Here is a 27,275-nt window from a genome sequence, read left to right on the forward strand (position 1 = left end):
TGGCGGCATGTCTGACCTTGCTGATTTTGAAGCACAAGCACAGAAGATGTGTGCATTGAATCCAAATGTTGACTGTATTTGTAAAATATGAAATGTGGACAGTTGGCATGTATGCAGATGTAAACAGAATATCAGCATTACCTTTATCTTTTGCTTCAAATAATTTGCAATTGAAGGATCCTAAATGACAAAATTTAAAGCACAAATTAAAGGTGAAAGTGTGAAAAGCCAGAAATTTGTGTAATTTGTACTTGATTTCCAATTATTCTTTGAAAACTATTGAATTTTGATGATTTAACCCCCCAGAAAATCCGAATTGTCACTTACTTGGCCCATTGTCACAGCTGAGTATCCAATGAAGAAAGCTTTGAGAGAGCACATCTTGTGCGCATGAGGAATTTTTCCTCCATATGAGCCAGGACTTCACAGCCATCGCACAGACAAGGCAAGGGAGCTGCATGCAGCTCCTTGGATACCTTACAGGCTCTGCAACTGACCACTTCCATGCGCAGACCAGGAACAATGGATGTGAAGCAAGGAATGCTCCATCATAGCAATATAGAAAAGAAATGGAGACACAAAACAGCACTAAATACCAATGGTTGTAATCAGTCCTGCAAAATCTGGGAAACTTAATGCATGCACAGAAGAACTGAGCTGCAGTGCCTAGTGGGGTGACCTTGGAGTGCGGGAAATTCAAATTCACTGATCTTTAGTAAGAAGTGCAAGCAAAATGCAAAAGTTTGGTATCTATAGTAACATTGCTAACTTGAACAATCTAACATATGAATAGGTAATGACATTAATGCACTAATTGTCCTTAACTAGTTAACTTTATAGGATTTTGAAAATGGCTCGATAACTACTTTTTTTTAATGCTGGTAGCAAACCAGTAGGTTTTTCTTTGGTGCTAAGGTCAGTGGCTATGAAGACCTGGTTTTTACTAGGTCTTTCAGTCAGAGCTTGGTTTCTATCATCTGAATATCTTGAATCGGGTTTAACAAGTCGACAGACTGATGCAGTGCCATGACATCAGTTTGCATGTGTAGATGGCTAGCTTCGTCCATGCACTGTCATGATTCACTGGACATATGTTATTGCTGACTGAGGTCAGTACTTTATGCATATATAGTGGCAAGAAACAAATAGCCAGATATACATTTGCAGATTTTTGGGATTACAATTTGGTTTAACTGGCCTACATTGAGACCAGGCGTACTTCTTGCATGTAAAAATGGGGGAGTGGTGCACATGGGGCAATCTCCCTTGACAAGGACTATGGAGACCATCGTGTACTCGAACAATGCTGCTGAGCACTGGCCAGGACTTCATAAAACTGTGCAGTGTTCCATTCAGAATGCTTTGGGTTGAGAGCAATAAATAGAATACAGGAATAGCACTAACATTGTTTTTATAGCACAAATGCTCTGAGCAGCATTTTGGGAAGGGGCGGCTGAGCAGCTGTGTAAAGTGATGGATGAATTTTGTTTGTGCTGCTTGAAAGTGCATTCTGGTGTTCATTTGAGCTACTGATCCAATCAATCACTATTCATGTATGTAGTTGCTTCCCCCCCCCCCCCCCCCCCCCCATACTGTGTTGTTTACTCTTTTTTCCCTCCACATTCATTGTTATTTTCTTTCCTAATTTGTGCCTTGGGGTGTTCTTCATGCAGTATTGATGCAATTGGTAATTGATTGGCTCTATTCTTACTGACACAAATTTGCAGTGAATCCCAGTCTATTTAGGAAAACCAAATTTCATCATAATAGGTTCATTGAGTTTAATGATGAGGGAGTTTGACATGAGGTGTTGGCTAGGGGCTGCGGTGACGTCCGGTCAACAGAGGAATTGAAGATTTTTTCATGGAGCAAGTGGGGACCTTCCTGAGTATCTCAGCTTAAATTGGAATGCCATTTCTGCGCAGCATCTTATTTTTAAAAAAATGAAGTGTTTGTATTTTCTCCAAATGGTGTGCTTCACCATTCATGTAAAATAAACTACAGGATAATAAATAATTGAGCGCTAGATAAAGGCTTTGAACTAAATAGTGAGGTTAATGTGATGAGCTAAAGCAAATTATAAGGATAATGAAGGTAATTACCGTTCTCGGCTCCCTCTCTGGTAAATACTTCGGTTTCTAAACCAACATCGTCTGCTTCATGTTATGGTTATAAATAGAGAACATTTCCTTGGAACGTTGCAAGTTATACACACTAGCTTCCCTTTGAAGGAGAAGTATAAATCAATGCAAACTTGACATTCTTCAGTTTTACATTTTATGGTGAATCTTTGAAGTTCACTTCTGGGGATGGAATGCTTTTTTGCTTTGAGCTCCTGTATATTGCATCAAACATTGTGGGGTCAGAATTCCTCACTGGAACAGATCTACTCGGGTGATTTGCTCTTCAAGTGGCTGCTTTTTAAGATGAGTGGGCATTGGCCTACAGGTGTGGGAAGGATACCAGGGCCTGCCGATATCTTGGGACTTTTCCAACCAGAAGATCAGTTGTGGGTTTCCTGTTTGGTACTTGGGATGCAAAACTGTGACTATCAGGAAGGGGATATTAAACTTTCTAACTTTCCCTAGGGGAATACATCAAATTGAAAGTTTTTACTTTCTCCTAGCCAGGACTATTCCCCTTTAATGCCTTGTGGTGTAAAGAAAATTATGTTCTTGCACTTTACCAAGCTTTAGTGTGCTTGGTAACGTATTATATGATATTAGACAGGATAGTTTGCATATGAAATCCATTTGTGCACATAGCCATAAATTCATAACTGGACTTCATAAGCTAGTTGTCAACAAAATATTCACTTATTTGTGCTTTGTGTGTACAGTGAAATAGATGTTTTGCATGAAATTGAATCTGCTGATTTTATTTTAGGGTCATTCTAGAAGCTATTTTGTAGTTGTACTATTTTTCTATAAGAGCAGCTGTACTGATATATTAATAAGAAAAGGTTAAATGATTAACACGTCACTGGTAATTCAATCAGTATTTGAAATGGTAGCATTTTGACTGGCTGCTATCTCATCAGTGGCAAATTGCTTAATTTTGGCCCTAGAAATACTTAATGCTCCTAAGAAAGCTCAAGGTATGTTTTTTAAAAAAATTAAAAAATTTACAAGCAAGAACAAACTGCAATCAAATAGTAATGACGACTGCCTTGGAGTAGTAATGGGAAATGGAACAAAATTAAAAATGAGTGGCATTCAGATACTCTTCAAACTACCTGTCTTTGTTTCTTAAGATAACGTGAACAGAGTTCTGACTCATTGGCATTATCACTTTAAAAAAAAAATTGTTCTGTACTACCATGAAGCAATTTGCCATGTTTGATTAAACAGCATCGTCCAGCCCCACAATCCCCATATTCGAGAAGGACAAAAGCAGCAATGTCATGAGAACACCAACACCACCAAGTTCCCCTCAAAGGCACAAACCATCTGACTTTTTATTTCTCATTGTGTGCGGCAGTGGAAAGGTTGTCTTTATTGTCCAACCCTAGTTGTCCTGAGAAGGTACTGGTGGGCCATCTCCTTATACATTGCTGTTCCTTTATTACCACTGGGACAAAATCGCAGAATTCGCTACCTAACACCATTGTAGGATCATCACAGTTCAACAAAAAGACGCAAATGCTTTGCAGAGCACTGAGATGGATAATAAGTGACCTTGCTACCATTACCCATGCCCCAAGAGTAAAGGTATATAAATCACGCTCACCTGAACAATTATTTCTATTGATTTGTAAAGTTTCTATGCTCCTTCCAGCAGTTTCCTTGATGGTAGTGACATTGAATAGATTTCCCTTTGTCCATTTACTAGTATACCAACGCAGTTTTCACCAATTCTTCACCAGCCAATTCCAAATGTTTTCTCTATGCTGCTGCCCCACGAGTTATACAGAGATTAGATATCCTCGAGCCAGTGTAAAAACAACTGGGGTCTGAAAAATAGAGATCAAAATGTTTGAGAAAACGGAAGTAGTGAGGAGTAAAAATTTGAGGGCCAACTATAGTTTTAATTTTTGTGTATATGCTGCATAATTCTTTGAATGTTTTTCCTTGGCAAACTCAGTATTGAAGGTAAAATGGTAATTGAGAGGGGAGTTGTTCAAGCATGGCTTAGCAGCTTGTAGACGTAGTTGTAAACATTCCTAAATGACAGCCTGTGCTATTTGTCTTTATGGTGATTAATCATTGCCTGTGTAAATGTGAAATTCTGTAGTCTGTGTGGTCAGCATACAGCCATTTTTATGTTTTAGCTAACTACCACAATTTAAGTAATGTAACTTTAAGAAGCTGTGGAGTGAATGAACGTACAGCTGAAGTGATTAGCTAATAGTCTAAACATGGGATCTTTAAAGGGTAGTGCTGATAAATGCCATATGGTGTTGTAGCATCTAGCCAAGGAATTATCTTCAGCATCTTGGCAATAGGCAGGGAGCGTTAGTATGTACAGGCGAACTTTGTCTCTGTCTGTCTGCCTCTGCGCCGCTCTCGCTCGCTCTCTCTCTCTCTCTCTCGCGCTCTCTCTCCGTTTGAGGTCCAAAATGTGGTTCTCTGTTGTTGGAAGAGCAGAACATATGGTAAGCTGGTTCAAAGTCCTTTTGTTTGTTCATGACTGCTTTAGAATGTAAATATATAGAGTTTTCTTTATAACTCAAAATAAGCTCTTTTTCAGATTTTGGATACCAGTGAAATAAATTAATTTAGTATATTTACAGATCAAATGCATGTAGTTAATCTCTATAGAAAATGCATTTGAATTTTTTCGGTGGGTTGCTAGATGAAAAAATCAAATGATTAAAACTCAAAATTAAGCTACTAACATGAGCAACAATGAAATAGGAAATGTTTTGGCTATATTTCTGTTAACACTATATCTAGCCTATTTCATAAATACTGTTTCATTTATTGAGTTTTCTGTGAGATTTGGTGATGTGCTGTGATGGTCACATGGCCAAATGCTGAATAATGAGGATAAAAAGAAAAAAATTGAAACATGAAGTAAACATGGAAAATACTGATAATACGTATGTCAGCATTTGGTAAAAACGTTAGTGGTTTGGATAGAGATTTCTTAGAACTGGGTTAGTGGCAGAAGGGTTAACCAAACTTTTTATCTGTTTAGTGCTTTTGCAAATATAAATACGGGGAAGGATTACACTTTCAGAATCTTGTTCTGAGAAAACCATTGCATAGTTTACTTGTATGGATTTAACAGCCAGTCACATATTGATTGTGGACTGCAATTTTTCCTGCACTTGTTTTTAATTTGAGCAAAACTGAACAGATGGATGCTTGTTGAATGGAGCCAGAGCTGTTTTTGTTTTTTGCTGTCCTTTTGAAGTTCACACAACCCACAACCGATTGATGCAATGTTTTCCAATTCATCACGCTAGCACGCACACTAAGGCTGCATTTATTGCCCAACCTTAGTTGCCCTGAGAAGGTGGTGGTGGACCTTTTCATTAAACCGCTGCAGTGTGATGATGCTCCCACAATATTAGTTAGGGTATTCCAGGATTTTTCTTCAGTGACTATGAAAGAATGGCAGCAGATGTGTGACTTGAAGTGAAAATTGGCAGTGATTGTTTTCTCATGATCTTGCTTTTTTGTTGTTGGTGGTAGACATTGCGGGGCTGGGAGAGGCTGTTGAAGTAAGCTGGTCAAGTTGAAGCAGTGCATCCTGTAGCCACAGTGAGCTGATGATGGAGGGGGAGGATATTGAGTCCAGTGGCAAAGGTGTCAATCAAAGAGATTGCTCCATCTTGAGTGCTGTTGCAGTTGCCCCCATCCAGGTGATTAATCCATCACACTCCTTACTTGAGCTGCAGATGCTGGGGAGGCTTCCTACTTCTTTGGCTCCATTGAATAAGTACCCACCTTATCTGTTATAGAGGTGGTGGAGATGCTTTGAGGGGCCATCAGCGACCAGCCCCACTGCAAAATATGAGGGAAAGTCTTTAATGAAGCAGCTGAAGGTGGTTGGGCTGAGTTTGAGGGACTCCTGCAGCGATATCCTGAGGCCATAATTATTGGCCTCTGATATATGGTGTAAGTTCAATTTATGTTGAACATAGACAAGATGGCAGCAGACCTGAGATTTGGAAAGAAATCAGAGTTGTACACCAAGACGGTTAAGTATTGTTTGGCTCAAATTTCCCAGAAACAAATTGGGAAATGTCAGATGTTTTGTGCCGTGGTCACATTTAAAGGGTCATATGCACTATATACAAGACATTTATAGTAACTGATCTGAGGTGGCATTGCTCATTGTAAATTGGATGATGTGCTATTTTATAACTTGTGTTTCTTGTAAAGTATTTGTTCCTGAAGACTGCAAAGTCCAATTGCTGTTAAGTAAACTGAGTTTAATTGTTAAGGCTGCAGCTCAGAACCTTGGGTTTATTTTTCAGATGTGATTGGTAAGGTCAGTTAAGAGGCTGCAGACATTGACTCTAATCATGGAGTGTTTCTTTGTACTTAAGTGTGACAGAAATTTGAGTGCCACACTTGTATGATGGACAGGAAATGCAAGTGTGATTAGCAAGAAATGTGCATTAGAAGTACGACTTTATACGATTGTAGACTTACGGATCTGACGGTAAATCGGAGGATAATCTGATTTATAAGGACAGGAGCATTATACAATATAATGCACAAAAGTCTGGCAGAAATTTGTGTGACACTAAAGTCTGGACAAGTTTTTTTTAAAAAAAATAAATGTTTACTAGTATCTCATGGCACTCCTGATGGCGAGCAGCAGAAATGTTCCCTTAACTGCCAATCGTGTGTGTCTCACACTCGGCTGCTTGTTTCTGCCATCTACTTCAGCCTTTTTTTTCAATGTTTTTGTGTGTAAGTGATGGATTTTGAGTAGGGAGAGATGAAATGATGACAAAGCATTTGCATTCGGTTCTTGCCCTGCCTTGCGGCCTATCTGAACCTTCACTCTGACTGCTGTTACATCCGTTCCTCGTCACCACTCCTCCTCTTGGATACTTTTCTCTAGATTCCCTTGTTCCACCCTCTCTTGCACTCGTGCCCGAGCTCCCACTCATTCCTCACGACCTCTCTTCCCATCCCACCGTCTCTTCTTACCGTACCTAAATCTCCAGACCTGCGTTCACTCCACTCTGCCCAACCCACCAACGCACAAATTTTAAAAATAGAGCTAGGAAACAGGCTTTTTATTTTGTTTAAATAACATGCTTACAATGTTTTTCTGCATGTTATCTGTTTTCAATTAAACAAAGCTCGACCATACTTTTGAAGTTTAGTTTCATTTATGTAGCTCGTAAAATTGGTTGTTTTGAAGTTTGCAAGTTAAAGCATTCTCTGGTATGGGTAAGGAATTTAGACTGCCCGTTTTGGAGGAACTTTTGGTGAATGGAAACAGTGATCTGTTTTAGAATTAACTTTCGGTGGAAAAGTTTCGCAAAACAATTTTAAGCAGAATTTTCACTCCCTGTTGATGTAGAAGAATATTCTAACATGTTTTTGAATGCATGTAGATGATGATTTACAAAATATATTAACCTTACAATCAATTAATTTTAAAATGCACTACTGTGTATATATTTTTAAAACCCTTGAAATGTAATTTATGTAAAAGACAGCTTGTGTTTCGTGGAAGCAGCAATATTTGCTGCCCAGTCTTAATTAAATATTTTAACTGTCTAAAAGAAACAGTTTTTTTTGGTTCTATTTTTTTTTGTGTGTCATCTTTTTAATTTTTTTTACACACATAGTTATCCTTAGATAGTCTAACATCTCTGGGAAGCCCGTCCCCAAGTGTAATACTGAAAGCTGGTTGTCAGAACTGGCTGAATGTTTGGACGGTTAACAGGCTCATTATTTTCAGTGGTTGGTTGTTGGATTGTGAGTAAAAGTAGTGAAGACAGCATTAAGCTGGAGGCAAAATTTCAGTACTTGGATGAGCTGAAATAATAGGGTGTTCCAAGGCTTTAATTGTCAAATAAGAGGTAAGACTCATTGGCATCTGTAAATAATACAGCAGTTTATTTACATTGCATTCCTGTACAGTACTATTTATTTCACAAGCACATCTGAATAAGTACTACCGTTTTTCAAAATTGAACCACCTACTGCAAGCTACTCTCTTTTTGTTTATACAAGCTTGCCTATTATTGCTTTTGTCCAGCAGGGTATAGTCTTTGTTAAAATATAGCTTTTTAATTAGCATTAAAGTTGTCTAAATTTGCAGTAAGCTGCTGTTGATCTTGAAACGCACTCAATTTTTCTCTTTGCAATTTCATTGATTTAATACTTAATCCTGTGTCTATCATTGAGAAAAGATTGGAATGTGTAAGATTTTAGTGAAATCGGGTTAAATGAATGCTCTAGTACTTGTTATAAAATTATAACAAAATTAAGTATTCATGTTAGTAGGTGTCCCATTAGTTTTGCAATATTTCAATCAAAATATTTAAGATGAAGTGGGGGTGCAGAATAGGTCTGAATATACTTTGCTATTTCACAATAGAATGGAAACAAATAACAGGTTTTCAAAGAAGTTCATTTCTGTGATGCAATACACTTCCCTGGTTCCAAAACAAAGTTTTTCTCAGCAAAAATAAACATTGATGGTATGACCTGACTCTAGGAGTTGGACAGAAATCTGTGTAGTCTGGTTCTATATCATGTTTGTGTACAGATTAAATACTATCCGTTTAGAAGCTGCTGTTTTGAGTGGATTATTTCAGAAAAGATTTGAACCACTCTTTATAAGTAGTCCTTGGTAAGTAAAGTGGACATCCTATGAATATCTTTATTTTTTTCAAAGATGTCAGGGCAGACACATGCAGTTTGTCATTGGAAATTCATCAGTGCATGGCCTGTTGCTGTGCAATAATTCTATTTGGCCCAACAGGTCCATTCCAGTGTTTATGCTCCACACAAGCCTCCTCCCTCCCTACTTCATCTAACCCTATCAACATATCCTTCTATTTCTTGCTCCCTCATGTGTTTATCTAGCTTCCCCTTGAATGCATCTATGCTAGTCGCGTCAACTACTCCTTGTGGTAGCGAGTTCCACATTCTAACCACTCTTTGGGTAAAGAAGTTTCTCTTGAATTCCCTATTGGATTTATTAGTGACTATCTTATATTTGTGGCCCCTAGTTCTGGTCTACCCCACAAGTGGAAACATCTTCTCTACGTCAACCCTATCAAACCTTTTCATAATCTTAAAGACCTTTGTTAGGTCACCCATCAGTCTTTTTTCTAGAGAAAAGAGCCTCAACCTGTTCAATTTTTCCTGACAGGTATATAATCTCAGTTCTGGTATCACCCTTGTAAATCTTTTTTGCACCTTCTCCAGTGCCTCTATATCCTTTTTATAATATGGAGACCAGAACTGTGCACAGTACTCCAAATGTGGTCCAACCAAGGTTGTATACAAGTTTAACGTAACTTCTCTGCTTTTCAGTTCACTTTCTCTAGAAATGAACCCCAGGGCTTTGTTTGCTTTTTTAATGGCCTTATTAACCTACTTTTAGTGATTTGTGTATTTGTACCCCCAGATCCTTTAGACCTCATTTAGACTCTTATTTTCTAAGGAATATGTGACGACCTCATTCTTCCTACCAAGATGTACCATCTCACCCGCATCTATATTGAAATTCATTTGCCAATTACATGCCCATTTGGCAAGTTTATCAATATCTTCCTGTACTTTATTGCAGTCCTTCTCAGTATAAACTATACCCCCCCAATTTATTGTCGTCTGCAAATTTTGAAATTGTACTTCCGATTCCTGAGTCCAAATAGTTTCTGTAAATGGTGAACAGTGGTCCCAGCACCGATCCTTGTGGAACACCGCTTCCCACCTGTTGCCAGTCTGATTACCTCTACACTCTTTTTGCTTTGAAACCAGCTTGCTATCCATTTGGCTACTTGTCCCCTGTGTCTACTATGTGGTACGTTATTGAAGTTCTTTTGAAAATCCAACTATATTACATCTACTACGTTACCCTGGTCTACCCTTGCCTTTACTTCTTCAAAGAATTATATACGGTTGGTCAAGCATGACCCCTTTTGAAATTTGTGCTGACTATTCTTTATTATGCTTTCAGTCTCCAGATGTTTTTCTATTGCATCTTTGAGTAAGGATTTCATTATCTTTTTTGCCACTGATGTTAAGCTAATTAGCCTGGACTTGTTCTATCCTCTTTAAATATAGGAATCACATTAGCTGAACAGCAGTCCTCTGGCACTGTCCCTTTTCTAATGAATTTTTATATATATGTAATAGCGCCTCTGCTATCTCTTCCCTAACTTATTTTAACACGTGTGGATTCAATCCATCCGGACATGGGGTTTTGTCCTCTCTAAGTTTGATTAGTTTATCCATTACCTCCTCCCTTTCTATCTTAAATGTCTTTATATCTTTTTTGATCTCTTCTAATGTTAGTCTTCTTGGTAAATACTGAGGCAAAGTAATTATTTAACATTTCTGCCATTTCGCTGTCATTACCTGTGAATGATCCCTTAGTGGCCCTATCCCTATTCTGATTTTTCTTTTAATATTCCTTGATGATTTACTTTCGTAGTTTCTCTTTGCCTTTCTAATTTTTTTTACTTCTTTCCTAATGTTTTTGTATTCCCTTTTGTCATCCCCTCCTTTGTTGTCTATGTACTTAGTGTATGTTTTGTTTCATGATGTGGAGATGCCGGTGATGGACTAGGGTGGACAAATGTAAGGAATCTTACAACACCAGGTTATAGTCCAACAGTTTTATTTGAAAATCACAAGCTTTCGGAGCTTACCTCCTTCGTCAGGTGAGTGAGTGAAGGGTTCTAAAATCACATAGCTTATATTAGGCTGGGAGACGGTCACAGCAATCAAAGGTGTCGTTGGTGTTCAGACAGGTTAGCCACGGAAAACATTACATCCCAGTATACTGAATACACAATGGGTCAGATTACACAGAAAGAGAGAAAGAGACCCAAAAGGCAGAGAGAGAGAGAGAATGTCCAGTTGTATTAAAAACAGGTAACTTTTTTTTCCCGCTGGTGGGGTTACGTGTAGCGTGACATGAACCCAAGATCCCGGTTGAGGCCGTCCTCGTGGGTGCGGAACTTGGCTATCAATTTCTGCTCGACGATTTTACGTTGTCGTGTGTCTCAAAGGCCGCCTTGGAGAACGCTTACCCGAAGATCAGTGGCTGAATGTCCTTGACTGCTGAAGTGTTCCCCGACTGGGAGGGAACCCTCCTGTCTGGCGATTGTTGCGCGGTGTCCGTTCATCCGTTGTCGCAGTGTCTGCATGGTCTCCCCAATGTACCATGCTCCGGGGCATCCTTTCCTGCAACGTATGAGGTAGACAACGTTGGCCGAGTCACAGGAGTATGAACCATGTACCTGGTGGGTGGTGTCCTCTCGTGTGATGGTGGTATCTGTGTCGATGATGTGGCATGTCTTGCAGAGTTTGCCGTGGCAGGGTTGTGTGGTGTCGTGGACGCTGTTCTCCTGAAAGCTGGGTAATTTTCTGCGAACGATGGTCTGTTTGAGGTTGGGTGGCTGTTTGAAGGCGAGTAGTGGAGGCGTGGGGATGGCCTTAGCGAGGTGTTCGTCGTCATCGATGACATGTTGAAGGCTGCGGAGAACATGGCGTAGTTTCTCCGCTCCGGGGAAGTACTGGACGATGAAGGGTACTCTGTTGGTTGCGTCCAGTGTTTGTCTTCTGAGGAGGTCTATGCGATTCTTCGCTGTGGCTCGTCGGAACTGTCGATCGACGAGTCGAGCGTCATATCCCGTTCTTACAAGGGCGTCTTTCAGTGTCTGTAGGTGTCCATCGCGTTCCTCCTCGTCTGAGCAGACCCTGTGTATTCGCAGGACCTGTCCATAGGGGATGGCCTCTTTGGCGTGGTTAGGGTGGAAGCTGGAAAAGTGGAGCATGGTGAGGTTGTCCGTAAGCTCTGAAAGCTTGTGATTTTCAAATAAAACTGTTGGACTATAACCTGATGTTGTAAGATTCCTTACAAACGTTTTTTTCTTCAGTTTCAATTTTGCCCCTATTTATTCATCCATGGTGTATCATTACTGGCTAGTTTCTTCTTGCTTTTTAGTGGGACATATTTCTCCTGGACACACTCGATCGTTTTAAATATTTCCCACTGCTGTTCTATTTCTTTGTCAGTAAATTTTTCCAGTTTATTTTCTCTAGTTCCATTCTCTTCCCCTTAAAATCAGCTTTTTCCCAATTTATTACTTTGGCCTTTGTGTTCATGATCCTCTCAATCTTTATATTAAACCTTATTATGTTGTGGTCGCTATTGCCTAGATGTTCCCCTACGCTTGCTTCTCTTATCTGTTCTGGTTAATTTCCCATTACTAAATCCAGCAGTGATTCCCCTCGTGCTTTTTACATATTGGGTAAGAAAGGAGTCCTGCATACATTGTAAAAACTCAATTTGCTTTACCTACCTGTGGCCAATTTATTTAGGGATAGTTAAAATCACCAATTCTATGTCAGTTACTCATTTCACAGTTGCTTACATATTTCTTGCTCCATCTCCTTTCCACTATTAGGTGGTCTGTAGTATACCCCAATTAGTGTCATCGATCCCTTATTTTATATTTCAATCCATATGGGTTCTGTTTCTATCCTTCTGTTAGTTATGTCCCTTTTTTCTACTGCCATTGTTATCTCTAATTAATTAGTAAAGTTACTTCCCCCCCCACCCCCCTTTTCTTTCCCTGTCCTTTGATTGTTATAACCTGCAATATTTAGTTGCCAGTTGTGTTCTTTATGTAGCCATGTTTCAGTTATTCCTACGACATCTGGTTCCTCGCTATGGATTATTGCCTCCCATTACCTTGTTTTATTTTGGACGCTGTGTACTTTGCTGTTCAGGCAGTTTAATTCATCTTCAATTGTTGTCCCTTTTACTTCATTTTTAACAGTCCTTTTATACTTCTGTTTTATAACTGCATTTGTTTCATGACCATATATATTATCTTTATTCCTTACTGTGATCTGATCTTTGCACCCATCTCTTGTTGCTTTTATCCATAAGCTTTTGTTATCCCTCCCTCCCCCCCCGCCCCCCCCCCCCTTTTTGCTAGTTCAAAGCATGCAGGACAAGAATTTAAAAAGTAGATGGACACATTAGGCTGATGAATTTACTATGAAGGGTCTGCTCTAGGGTTGTCAACTCTGGTTGGAGGCATTCCTGGAGATTTGATCACGTCATGTTTCAACCATGTGACGCCTGCAAATGTTATTGCATTTACCTTTATAAAGATTGGGTCCCGTGTAGTTGAGCATCTTTGCTTGTGGTTACGCGCCAGCAGCTGTTGTGAGAAATACCAAGAACCAGGAAGCCCCCCATGGGTGGGGGGGAAAGAGAGGAAACTGAGAGTGGGGTGAAGAGGGGAAACCTCAGCACCAACAATTCTAAACCACTCCATGAGCGCAGTCTCAATAAAGGAGAGTTTTCATAGAATGATAGAAATCACAGAACAGGAGGAGGCCATTCACCCCCTGGTGCTGGCGCCTCTCCTGTAAGCCCAGATCCTTTTATATTCCTCCTTTTCAAATATTTATCCCTTTCCCTTTTAAATTAAGTTTCAGCCTCTACCTCAATAGCCACATGTGGTGAAGGATCCCACGGCTTAATAGTCCTCAGTCCAAGAGTCTTCCTCCTTCCTAGTCCCTTAGTTCTTTCAGTGAGAATCTTGGTTTCCGTTCCCTAGAAACATAGAAAAATTTATGGGCCAGGAGGCCGCCATTTGGCCCATCATATCTGTGCCAGTCGAAAAAGAACTACCCAGCCTACTCCCCTAGTTCCCCATTCGCCCACCTTTGGAGACCATCTTTTACTATTCACCCACAGTAAGGTCCGCTGGTTTCACTTGCCCCTTTATTGGCTGCTCCTCTCTGTGCAGCTCCTACTCATCACGTTGCTGCTGCTCCCAGCTCTGCAGGAAATGTTTGTACCCATGCCCCCCTGCCGGTTCAATATCCCATCCACCTGCCCCCTTCTTTCCCCCGCGGCCGAACATTAGTCTGCTCTGGTTAAGATGGCATAGCAATTGGCCCTTTAGGGCAGGATTTACTCTCCATGAGGCCACAATGCTCCAGGCATTTGCTGAAACATATCCGGGGATTTTTCTGAAGTTCATTTGTACCACAATTTAGTACATGTGGTGCCTTAGCATGCCAATGTGTTCTGATTAAAGACCACATCTCAATAGGTATGCAGGAAACAACCGTCCGTCCTTGACTCAGTAGCAAGATCTATGACTATTGGTGTATTCCTCCACAGACTGACATGGATGCATTTAGCTATGCTTCCATGGAAGCTACATCAACAGCCATTACAACTACCCTTTGACAGGAATAGCATTTTTGAGGAACTGCTGAAATCTTAAAGCAGAATAAATGTACCATGATGGATATAAAAAGCGATTCCCTTTTATGAGCCTCTCCTTGCTCAAGTGGCTGTCTGTGGCTTGGCTCTAGCTTTTTTGTGGCACGACTGGAATCCCCAAGGGCCATATTATGGAGCAATTCCTTACTTTTGAGCAATATGCACATCTGGAAGCAGCCATCAAGGTTCCTTCTATAGGTCAGCTACCTCAGGCCATCAGTGGCATGCCAGATATTTCTCTCATGCTTGGATTCCAAGTAGGAGGGCACCTGTATGAATGCAGCCATATAGAGAAGCACAGATCCTGGAGAACGTCAGTGAGATCAACCTATTCATTTCACAATCTGGGTTTCTGAGGGATGATCAAATTGGAGCATCTTGGGGGGGACCCTGTCATGGAAACAGCATTATCAACTAAGATAGCTAAGGTACTAACAACCAGACTGCTAGAGAGAACTGGTTTCTACCCCAGTATTTTATTATTCCCAAAAAGACAAGACCTTGGGTCCTAAGCTGAGTCCTAAAACATTCAAGATCAACACACTACCAAAAATTATCCAAGCAGTGCACTTAGGACTGTCATAAGCCAGTGGAAGTTTCTCAGGTTCCATTCCAAGGGACTAAGTCTTCTATGGCCTCTTCACAGTGTCTAGGGTTTTCACAAAGTGCTTGTCTGTGATTGTAGAGCATCTCAGGACGCAGCAACTCCATAGACATCTGTACGAATGATTTGGCTCATCAGACCTCTGTACCTGTGTTCTGCTGGCACAGATGTGTGGTAAATAAGTCATACAGTCCAGTGACTGAGATTCATGGTCAATTGTGAAGTCCCAGCTGCAAACCAAGCAAGAGCTAATAATTTTAGGGTATTGTTTTGGGCAATCCAGCAGAAAGTTTTTGTCTTCAAACCAGTTTACAGTATATAGGAAGGATTGTGGATCCCAACAAAAGGTTATTTAAAAATTTTAGGTCTGATGGTTGCAGCTATCTTTGTAGTTTCAAATTCCTGACTTGTGACCATTTCGACTAAAACTGCTCAGCTAGAGCTGACCTTTCCCAAACATTAAAGATCTGGACGTCATGAAGGGCTATGTAATAGAGGACAGTATTCCTTTTAATTGTATATTGTGATTTCCTCAAACAATTAAATTAGTCAAACTTGTCAAAAACAACCTGCCTTTTATTAATCCATGCTCTCTGTGCCTGACTTTCTAAATGTTCATGATTGTTACTTAAGAATGAAGTTGTACCAAAATGTACATGTTCTTAGGTGGGATGCTGTGGCTTATATGCATGTTTTTAGTATGTGCCAAATAACTGAATGACCTTCAGTGGCACTACTGTTGCTGAGCCTTCCATCATTCACATCCTGGGTGGGAGGGGGCGGGTCACCATTGATTAGAAGCTTAACTAGACTAGTCATATCAACAATGTGGCTACAAGAGCCAGGCAGAGGTTGGGTACTCTGAGATGAATGAATCAATACTTGACCCCTCAGAGCCTCTCCACTATCTACAAGCTTCAAGTTAGAAGTGTGATGCAATACTCAGTCATCTGGATGGGTATAATCGCAACAGCACTTCAAAAGCTCAACACCATCCAGGACACAGCAATCCACTTGATTGGCACCCCATCAGCTCACTGTAGCTGCAGTACGTTCTACCTATAGGATACATTGTAGCAACTCACTGCTTGCTTTGACAGCACTTCCCAGCCCTGCAATGTGAATGTGAAGTTATCCACTTCAGAAGGAGAAACAGAAAGGCAGAGTATTATTTAAATGGTTTTTAAAACTGCTGGCATTGCAGTGTCACTACAGAAAGATTTATACTGCAGTACATGCATCCATGCAGTAGTTTTTACGCTTGTCTACTTCCACCTCCGCAATATCGCCTACCTCTGCCCCTGCCTCGGCTCATCTGCTGAAACTCTCATCCATGCCTTTATTACCTCCAGACTGAGATATTCCAGTGGTCTGCCCGTTGGCTTCCAATCTTCCACCCTCCATAGACTTGAGTTCATCCAAAATTCAACTGCCCATATCCTAACTCGCACCAAGTCCTGTTCGCCCATCACCCCTGTGCTCGCTGACCTACATTGGCTCCCGGTCCGGGAATGCCTCGATTTTAAAATTCTCATTCTTGTTTTCAAATCCCTCCATGGCCTTGCCCCTCACTATCTCTGTAAACTCCTAGAGCCCTACAACCCTCCGAGATCTCTGTGCTCCTCCAATTCTTACCTCTTGCGCATCCCAGATTTTAATCGCTCCACCATTGGCAGCCGTGCCTTCAGCTGCTCAGGCCCTAAGCTCTGGAATTCGCTTCCTAAACCTCTCCGCGCCTCTTCCTCTCTCTCCTCCTTTAAGACGCTCCTTAAAACCTACCTCTTCTGTCCTAATACCTCCTTATGTGGCTTGGTGTGAAATTTTGTTTGATGCTGCTGTGAAGCACCTTGGGACGTTTTACTACGTTAAAGGTGCTATATAAATGCAAGTTGTTGTTGCCTGGTACAAGATGAGGGCTTTAATTCTACTGTAGTCATTTTGATCCCATTTCTCATCACTAGGTTCACAGTTGCATTTTTCCCATTTTTTGTGTCTCCAATTTTTTCCCTTGGCATGCAGAGAAGGCAGCAACCCTATGTAGCAGAGATGTTACTAGATAAATGTTAACATTACGTAAGGAAAACATGTTCCAGTTTGGACTTCAAAGCAATGAAGGGATATATTTGTTGCCCCATATCGAGGTTCTTTAGTGAATCTTTGCTTAGATGAGCAAGCTAGGTTTAGTGGCAAAATTCTGTGAATATCCATTTTTATGTATAAATGTTTGCTCAGAGACATAACTTCTGAAATGTTCATTATTTTGAAATTGGTTTAAAGCACTTTTACTGTCATCTAGTGTAATCTACTGTGCTTGCTCTGGATTCCGTTTAATTTTATTTGGGAAATCTGATTTATGGCTTATAACGAGATACATGTTCTATCAGTCAGAGGCAGCAGGAGAGTACAAGGCATCCATCCTGTTTCCAGTGAGTTTAGCAGCAGTATAAGGGGTTCATTGTTCACCCCAAGCATGCTACATTTTCAGATACTTTTCAAACTTTGGTTTGTAGGAAGTGAAGGCTTACTTTTGGGAATGGTCATTTACATTGGGCATAAGGTGAGAGCATGAAATATAACCATTAAGTTGTCTGCTATGTTAAATACAAAGTACAAATTTGTACAACGTTTTGGGGGCTTGCTGCTGGAAATGTTAGCCATAGAATAATCATCAACTTATGCATCCCGGATGTGTTTCCACCCCCCCCCCCCCCCCCCAATATTTTACGTATATAAGTTTTATTTTTACCTTATATAAGTAAGATTTCCAGAAGATTCATACAAATAGTTGGGCTGCTCTACATCAGTTCCACCGTACAAAATATCTGTTGCTTATTGAAAGTCGGTCAGGATGATTTAGCTCTGCGAAGTTTTGTTCATAAGTATTTATACTAATGATCTTTCTTCAATGTCCTCAGGGTGCGGGACAGGATAAGCTAGGAATCTATGTTAAATCTGTTGTGAAAGGAGGAGCTGCAGATTTGGTAAGTAGACTTTATTCATTCCTGATCTGATTGAACAGATGTCCTAAATGTTGAGGCACATGACAACTGATCCAAGTAGTACCACTGTTTAAATGAGATGTGCGCATTGCTTTTTTAAAAAGGAGAAAAATATACATTGTACAAAGAAATTTTGTTATTGTATACTTGAGTTCTGTAAATTTACATGAAACCTGGTTGGACAATCTAATTTAGTAAATTGACAGATGAGACGTTAAGCTGAGGTCCCGTCTGCCCTCTCGGGTGGACGTAAAAGATCCCATGACACTATTCAAAGAAGAGCAGAGGAGTTCTCCTCATGTCCTGGCTCACATGCAACCCTCAGCCAATGTCACTTCAGAAAAATAATTTAATTGGTCATTTATCTCATTGCTATCTGTGGGACCTTGCTGTGTGTAAATTGGCAGTCACATTTCCTACATTACAACAATGACAACATTTCAAAAGTACTTCATTAGGTGTGAAGCACTTTGGGGTGTCCTGAGGTTGTAAAAACTATATAAATGCAGGTTCTTTCTTTAATAAATACATGTCTAGAAATGGGAAGCGTTTATTGAGTAATGAATACTATTTCACTAAATTGCTGTGGATGAATTTAAATGATTCAGGGAAAAAAAGCATTATTTTTCCCCTTATTCATGAAAATGCGACTTAAAATAAGAAAAATGGATACACTGGTCATGCTGTTAATTACAAGTTTGGAGAGTTTTAAATATTTAATGACCAGTTAGAATATCTACGTATTTGCAAACTAATAGTCTTATTCTGTTAAAAACAAAATTGTAAAAATTGAATTGTTTGGTTACTTTTCCTCTTCCTCTTTCTCATTAGTTATATTGAGTTTTTAAAGCCGTGTCAACATTAAAAAGTCAAAGCTCAATCTAGCAATCAGTTGCGATCACGTGAATGATTGCAAATGGATTGCATCGTTCCTCCTCATCCATCAAACCTAAAGCAGAATTTATGAAAAGTAGCTTTTCACTATGTATTTATGCTGCTGTATTTAAAATTCTCTACTGTAACATTGTTACTCCAGATAAATCTGTTTCACTTGCTGGGATATTAAAATTGAATTGAAGTTATTGGGGTTTTTAGCCAACCTTCCCACTTGCATTCTCAAAGTCAGGTAATGGAGGTTGATTATTAAATGTTTATAAACTAAAATTTTATACAAAGTGTAAACTATTAAATGACTGAAAGCTTTCAAGGAGTAAAGGTGTTTGATTGCCCAAAGACATCTCTAACCTGAGGAAAATTGAATTTGAAGATAAAAATGTTAATTGATGTATGCAGACATGCTTCTACCTGAAAAAGGACTGCAGATGGTTGAGGATACTGAGATACATAGATAATGCAGCTAATAATTCTATATTTTTCACTTTGAAGTTTGAGATACATGCTTGAACTAGAGCAATGCTACAGTGCTGAGTTAAGTATGTTGGAACAACATGTTTTATTGCAGTTACATCTATATTTACAATCTGTAAACTTGATTCAAGCATTTTGCCATTATAAGCACAAAGTTTTATGTCCCCTTTTTCCTTAAATAGTCCCTTTGATCATAAAACTATCAAGATCTAAGAATTTTGCCCAAGTAAACACTTAGATAAGTTTTATAGTGTAAGAGTTTTAAAAAGGCATGGTTATTACCAAGGGTCATGGCAATAAACTCATGAATTTTGTATGTTGCAGATTAGCAATACTGTAATGCTCACTTGGGCAAGGTGCTAGAATGTGGCTGGCATCTTTGAAACTGTACCCGGCAAGGAGGCTTGAGAGGATAAAATAATCAAAAACAAAATAAATTCTAACTATAATTTTTGTTTTATTGGTTTTATACCTTTTGTTTTTTTACATAGTTCTGCATGTCAAAATTCGACTGGAATATTTCAGAACTCTTGCTGGACTCACTTAGTACTTCAGAGCTCAATAAAAAAAGACATGCAACTAGAATGAGGCTGACTAAGCAAAGGAGGGAGAAGGAAAGATTGCCTGGGGTAGTTTCCCTGCATCATTTAGCCCTTTGGAATGACAGATAATCTAACATGCTATTCTACGAATTTACCTATAGGCATGTTTTTTCTATTCCATCCTAGTGCATAAAAACAGGATGCTGTCTAATTGTGACTTTAATTCCTTGTGTCTGCAGGATGGTCGTTTGGCTGCAGGAGATCAGTTACTAAGTGTAGATGGGCGTAGTCTTGTGGGGCTTTCGCAAGAAAGGTAAAGCGTACTACTGCGGTTTATCTAATGACTTTTAAACAATGAAAACTACCAAAGTGGTAGTCATTTGGAAAATAATTATAATGGACAGCCAAAGCTGTGTGGCCTAAAATTTGAGTTAATGCGGTCCATTGGCAATGGTATAACAATAAGCACAACTACAACTTGCATTTATGTCCCAAGGCACTTCACAGGAGTGTTATCAAACAAAATTTGACACTGAGCCACATGAGATATTAGGAAAGGTGACCAAAAGCTTGATCAAAGAGAGGCTTTAAGGAATGTCTTAAAGCAGTAGAGAGGCGGAGAGGTTTAGGGAAGGAATTCGAGCTTAGGGCCTAGGCAGCTGATAGGACGGCTGCCAGTGGTGGAGCAAAGTATGCAACTCCATGCTAGGGTATGAATTCAAGCCCAGATTTTTCCATTCCTCTTCCTCCTCCTCCTCCTCACTCTCACAAATAGGGAAAGAGCATTAGAGGGACTGTCACCCCCAAGACTGACCTTGCACACTTCCTAATTTTCTGTTAATGGACATTAGAAGTTAGGGATCAGGTTTACTGACCACAGGCTCAGTCGGAAATGATGAATGCTGTAGATAGACCTTAAGGGGAAGAAGTGAAGAATGTAAACTCATTTTTAAATTGGTCGGCTTTATTTAAGCAAAAAAAAATGGATTGGAATTTTAGTGCAAGCCTAGCAGTTTGGTCAAATATAATTTCATGCATTTTTAAGCTACTGCAATTAACATTCAAATTATTAAAAGAAATCCTCTTTCTTCAGGGCTGCAGAGCTTATGACAAGAACAGGTGCTGTGGTCACCTTAGAAGTAGCAAGACAAGGAGCTATTTACCATGGTTTGGCCACTCTACTCAACCAACCTTCTCCAATGATGCAGAGAGGTAAAAATATTTTTGTATATTAGAATCAAGTTCTCAATCAAAGATCATCTGGGAGAGCATAACATTCCATACATTATTGGGCAGGCAATATGTTCAATAACTTTCCTTTCGAGCCTCCAGGACCACTGGTGCTATTGACTAGAGCAAGGTGTTCTCCCAGTATCCTGGCCAATATTTCCCCTTCAATGAACACCACCAAAAACAAGTTAACTGGTCATTCATCTCGGACCTTGCTGTGTGCAAAATTAGCTGCTATATTTTCCTATATGTTATTTCACTTCCAAAATAATCCATTGTTTGGGACAACCTGAGGCTGTGATGAGGTTTTATAGAAATGCAAGATTTTCTACCACCCTTAAGAGCAGAGAATATTGGGTGAGACTTATGCAGATACAACAATTTATTGTAACAAATTTGGGGTGAAGCATTATTTTTTTTTAAGAAAAACTGTATGCTTTGGGTTTCAGATTTAAATGGGATTACTATGCAAGGAACTCTGACGAGCTGTGCCCAATGTTCATGTATTTTGTTGAATAAAAAGTATGTTCTAAAGTCAGTCCACATTTAAGTCTAGGGGTCAAGAGAGAGCAAAATAAGCTGGCAAAAACAGTCTGTCATGGCTAATTATGCCCCAAAATGGCTCTTGGATGGTGAGTCAGTTGCCTGCATGTGAATCAGAGCTATTAGATTGATTGTAGTATTTTAAAAGTGCAGTTGGAATATTCCTTTGATGAACTCAAATAATGCCTTATCTCTAATCTTGAGTAGAATTTGATTGAAGCAAACAGTTTGTACCTGGAATATTCACCTTAAATGCAATTCGACGAGAGTGGCATTGTGTGTTACTATGCATCACAGCGCAGTAGGAAAGGGGATCATGGTCACAATCCTCCATCTGTTGTGTTCCTAACAACTCATCTGCCTTCCTATGATGGTGTTGCTAAAATCAATATTGATTATTACTTCCATTATTGAATAATTTACTGTTTAATGTAGTTTGTTTCTCTTCAACATACAAACTAGATGAAAACGTTCCATTAATGTAGGAATTTGGCAGCAGTCTGATGCATTTTTTTTACACAGAACATACTTTGTTAAATTGATATCTTAAATAGTAGTTCTAACACAACAACAAGGGGCTACAGTCACTAGTAAATGTACAGATGTATTCCTTTATAACAATTAATCAGTATCGGTAATACTGGCCGTGAAACTACCGGATTGTCGTAAAAACCCATCTGGTTCACTAATGTCCTTTTTAGGGAAGGAAACCTGCCATCCTTACCTGGTCTGGCCTATATGTGACTCCAGACCCACAGAAATGTGGTTGATTCTTAACCGCCCTCTGAAATGGCCTAGCAAGCCACTCAGTTGTAAAATCTTGCTTAAAAAAAGGTCACAATAAGAATAAAACCAGTTGGACCACTAGGCACCGGACACGACAAAGGCAAACCAAGCCCAGTCGACCCTGCAAAGTCGTCCTCACTAACATCTGGGGACTTGTGCCAAAATTGGGAGAGCTGTCCCACCGACTAGTCAAGCAACAGCCTGACATAGCCATACTCACAGAATCATACCTTTCAGCCAACGTCCCAGACTCTTCCATCAACATCCCTGGGTATGTCCTGTCCCACCGGCAGGACAGACCCGCCAGAGATGGCGGAACAGTGATATACAGTCAGGAGGGAGTGGCCTGGGAGTCCTCAACATTGACTTTGGACTCCATGAAATCTCATGGCATCAGGTCAAACATGGACAAGGAAACCTCCTGTTGATTACACCTACCGCCCTCCCTCAGCTGATGAATCAGTCCTCCTCCATGTTGAGCACCACTTGGAGGAAGTACTGAGGGTAGCAAGGGCACAGAATATACTCTGGGTGGGGGACTTTAACGTCCATCACCAAGAGTGGCTCGGTAGCACCACTACTGACCGAGCTGGCTGAGTCCTGAAGGACACAGCTGCCAGACTGGGCCTGCGGCAGGTGGTGAGCGAACCAACACGAGGGAAAAACTTACTTGACCTCGTCCTCACCAATCTACCTGTCGCAAATGCATCTGTCCATGACAGCATTGGTAGGAGTGACCACCGCACAGTCCTCGTGGAGACGAAGTCCCGTCTTTGCACTGAGGTGATAGTGCCACACAACATCACCGTGCGAAATGGCATAGATTCAGAACAGATCTGGCAGCTCAAAACTGGGCATCCATGAGGCGCTGTGGGCCATCAGCAGCAGCAGAATTGTATTCCAGCTGTAACCTCATGGCCCGGCATATTCCTCACATTACCAACAAACCAGGGGATCAACCCTGGTTCAATGAGGAGTGTAGAAGAGCATGCCAGGAGCAGCACCAGGCGTACCTAAAAATTAGGTGTCAACCTGGTGAAGCAGCGGAAGCAACATGCTATAGACAGAGCTAAGCGATTCCACAACCAACAGATCAGATCAAAGCTCTGCAGTCCTGCCACATCCAGTTGTGAATGGTGGTGGACAATTAAACAACTAACGGGAGGAGGAGGCTCTGTAAACATCCCCATCCTCAGTGATGACGGAATCCAGCATGTGAGTGCAAAAGACAAGGCTGAAGCGTTTGCAACCATCTTCAGCCAGAAGTGCCGAGTGGATGATCCATCTTGGCCTCCTCCCGATATCCCCACCATCACAGAAGCCAGTCTTCAGCCAATTCGATTCACTCCATGTGATATTGAAGTCAATGGGAATTAGGGGGAAAACTCTCCAGTGGTTGGAGTCATACCTAGCACAAAGGAAGATGGTGGTGGTTGTTGGAGCCCAATCATCTCAGCCCCTGGGCATTGCTGCAGGAATTCCTCAGTGCAGTGTCATAGGCCCAATCATCTTCAGCTGCTTCATCAATGACCTTCCCTCCATCATAAGGTCAGAAATGGGGATGTTCGCTGATGATTGCACAGTGTTCAGTTCCATTCGCAACCCCTCAAATAATGAAGCAGTCCGAGCCTGCATGCAGCAAGACCTGGACAACATCCAGGCTTGGGCTGATAAATGGCAAGTAACATTCGTGCCGGACAAGTGCCAGGCAATGACCATCTCCAACAAGAGAGAGTCTAACCACCTCCCCTTGACATTCAACGGCATTACCATCACTGAATCCCCCACCATCAATATCCTGGGGGTCACCATTGACCAGAAACTTAACTGGACCAGCCATATAAATACTGTGGCTACAAGAGCAGGTCAGAGGCTGCGTATTCTGCGGCGAGTGACTCACTTGACTCCCCAAAGCCTTTCCACCATCTACAAGGCACAAGTCAGGAGTGTGATGGAATATTCTCCACTTGCCTGGATGAGTGCAGCTCCAACAACACTCAAGAAGCTCGACACCATCCAGGACAAAGCAGCCCGCTTGATTGGCACCCCATTCACCACCGGCGCACAGTGGCTGCAGTGTGTACCATCCACAGGATGCACTGCAGCAACTCGCCAAGGCTTCTTCGACAGCACCTCCCAAACCTGCGACCTCTACCACCTAGAAGGACAAGAGCAGCAGGCACATGGGAACAACACCACCTGCACGTTCCCCTCCAAGTCTCACACCATCCTGACTTGGAAATATATCGCCCTTCCTTCATCGTCGCTGGGTCAAAATCCTGGAACTCCCTTCCTAACAGCACTGTGGGAAAACCTTCACACGGACTGCAGCGGTTCAAGAAGGCGGCTCACCACCATCTTCTCGAGGGCAATTAGGGATGGGCAATAAATGCTGGCCTCACCAGCGACGCCCACATCCCATGAACGAATTAAATAAAAAAGAATTATATCACCAATAGATTTAATGTAATCCATATTTTAATGCATTCGACCGTGACACATAGTAGGATATTGGTAGTCATTCAACTGTGGAGGGGGCGAGATGGAAATTAACTAGGGACAATAGGACGTTTCCTCCTTTTAGGAATCAGGTGACCTTGCCCCCTCTTCCCTCACTGTAAATTCAAATGCAGCCTCACCTTGAGGCTCGGTTATTTTTTCACCCGTCATAAGCATTCACTGCCGTTTTCTCCAATTTTCTTGATTTATTTATGCCTAAACGGTTGTACTTGTGTCCATTTGCATTTTTTGAGTGATTCTTGGTGTTTGTTTTACTGTAATTAGTTGTGTGCCTAGTTGCAAACAAATGAATTGGACAGGGATAATTATGAATTGTATTGTTTTGCCCAGTTTTTAAAAATTATTACTGCGCTTCTGTTTCCATTTTAACCAGCTTGAGTAAAGTGCTAGCATCACGCTTAAATGAGTCAGTTAGCAAGATATTGGGCTGACAAAGTACCTTTTGTTTACAAAACCCTGCATTGCATTGTAATTTATTGATACTGTGCATAGTCCTTTTTCACTGCACTTACAACTTTCTGCCAAATTTCATAGTATTATCAAAACTTAAAAATCATTCTTTAGATAAGAACCATATCTCCAAGATTAGTAGCTGAAAAGGTGCTTTTAAGATGGTTGTGGTGAAAGTAATTTTCACCCAACTCTTACACAAAATTTGGAAATAAGTAAACTCTTCTTCCACTTTCAGCTTCTGATCGTCGTGGCTCAGGCAAGCCTCGTCCAAAGAGTGAAGGTTTTGAATTGTACAACAATAATCCTCAGAATGGCACACCTGAAAATTCCCCGATGGGTTGGACAGAATACACTGAACCAAAGAAACCACCTGGGGATGACAGACTTTTGAAAAACCGAGCAGATCATCGATCTAGTCCCAATGTAGCAAGTGAGCACTGTAGTTCTGGATCTAGCTTCATAATCAGGTGCTTTGAGGCACACAGTTGACTAGTAATCGAGAGGGATTTATTAATAAACCAGAAAAATGGTTTAATTTTTTTTGGTCAGTGATGGGAAAACGTCTCGAGACCATTGTCAAGGACTTAATTAATTCTCACTTAGAGAAGCATGGATTAATAAGGGACAGCCTTCATGGATTTGTTGAAGACAAATTGTGTCTAACCTGATTAAGTTCTTTGATGAAGGTTGTGCAGTAGATGTTGTACATATGGACTTTCAAAAAGCATTTGATGAAGTACCACATAACAGACTTATTTGGAAAATAGAAGCACATGGGATTAACTGGAGAGTGGTAACTTGGGTACGTAATTGGCTAAGGGATAGGAGGCAGAGAGTAGTGGTGAACGGGTGTTTTTCTGACTGGAGAGAAGTATGCAGTGGGGTCCCCAGGGGTTGGTATTAGGACCATTGCTTTTCTTATACATAAATGATGTGGACTTAGGTATAGGGAGTAAAATTTCGAAGTTTGCGGATGATACAAAACTTGTCATAGTAAATAGTGAGGAGGATAGTAGCAGACTTCAGGAGGACATAGGCAGACTGGCGAAATGGGCAGACACATGACAGATGCAATTTAATGTGGATAAGTGTGAAGTGATGCACTTTGGGGGGAACAACATGGAGAGATAGTGTAATCTAAATGATACTATTTTGAGGGGGGTACAAGAGCAGAGGGACCTGGGGGTGCATATTCACAAATCTTTGGAGGTGGCAGGGCAAGTTGATAAGGCGGTTAAGAAAGTGTATGGGATACTTGGTTATTGAATACAAAAACAAGGAAGTCATCCTAAATCTTTACAAATCACTGGTTAGGCTTCAGCTGGAGTATTGTGTACAATTCTGAGCACCACATATTAGGAAGGATGTCAAGGCCTTGGAAAGGATACAGAGGAGGTTTACCAGGATGATACCAGGGATGAGGGACTTCAGTTATGTGGAGAGATTGGAGAAGCTGGGATTGTTCTCAGAGCAGAGAAGGTTATGGGGAAACTCAATAGAGGTATTCAAAATAATGAGGGGTTTTGATAGAGCAAAAGGGAGAAACTGTTTCCACTAACCAATGGGTCAGTAACCAGAGGTCATAGATTTGGAATAATTGGCAAAAGAACTGAGGGGAAATGAGAATTTTTTTTTTTACACAGAAGGTTAAGATCTGGAATGCACTGAAAGGGTAGTGGAAGAAGATTCCATAGGAACTTTCAAAAGGCAATTGGACGTGTACTCGAAGAGGACTAATTTGCAGGGTTATGGGAAAAAAACTGAGGTGTGAGACTAATTTGGATAGCGCTTTCGAAGTGCTGGCACAGGCATGTTGGGCCA

At 40.7% G+C, this 27,275-nt stretch overlaps 1 protein-coding gene across 6 annotated transcripts in view; it reads left to right on the plus strand.

The window, feature by feature from the left end:
- afdna (afadin, adherens junction formation factor a) overlaps positions 1-27,275 on the plus strand; it is a 269,000-nt gene that overhangs the window by 212,519 nt on the left and 29,206 nt on the right. For all 6 annotated transcript variants that reach the window (XM_067989221.1, XM_067989223.1, XM_067989224.1 and 3 more), the window contains 4 exons: positions 17,929-17,994; positions 20,162-20,235; positions 21,016-21,134; positions 25,690-25,884. In XM_067989221.1, coding sequence (XP_067845322.1) covers positions 17,929-17,994; positions 20,162-20,235; positions 21,016-21,134; positions 25,690-25,884 — 454 coding nt within the window. The remainder of the gene's footprint in view (positions 1-17,928; positions 17,995-20,161; positions 20,236-21,015; positions 21,135-25,689; positions 25,885-27,275) is intronic.

This window comes from Heptranchias perlo, chromosome 8 (genome assembly GCF_035084215.1).
Source record: "Heptranchias perlo isolate sHepPer1 chromosome 8, sHepPer1.hap1, whole genome shotgun sequence".
Classification (NCBI taxonomy): Eukaryota; Metazoa; Chordata; class Chondrichthyes; order Hexanchiformes; family Hexanchidae; genus Heptranchias; species Heptranchias perlo.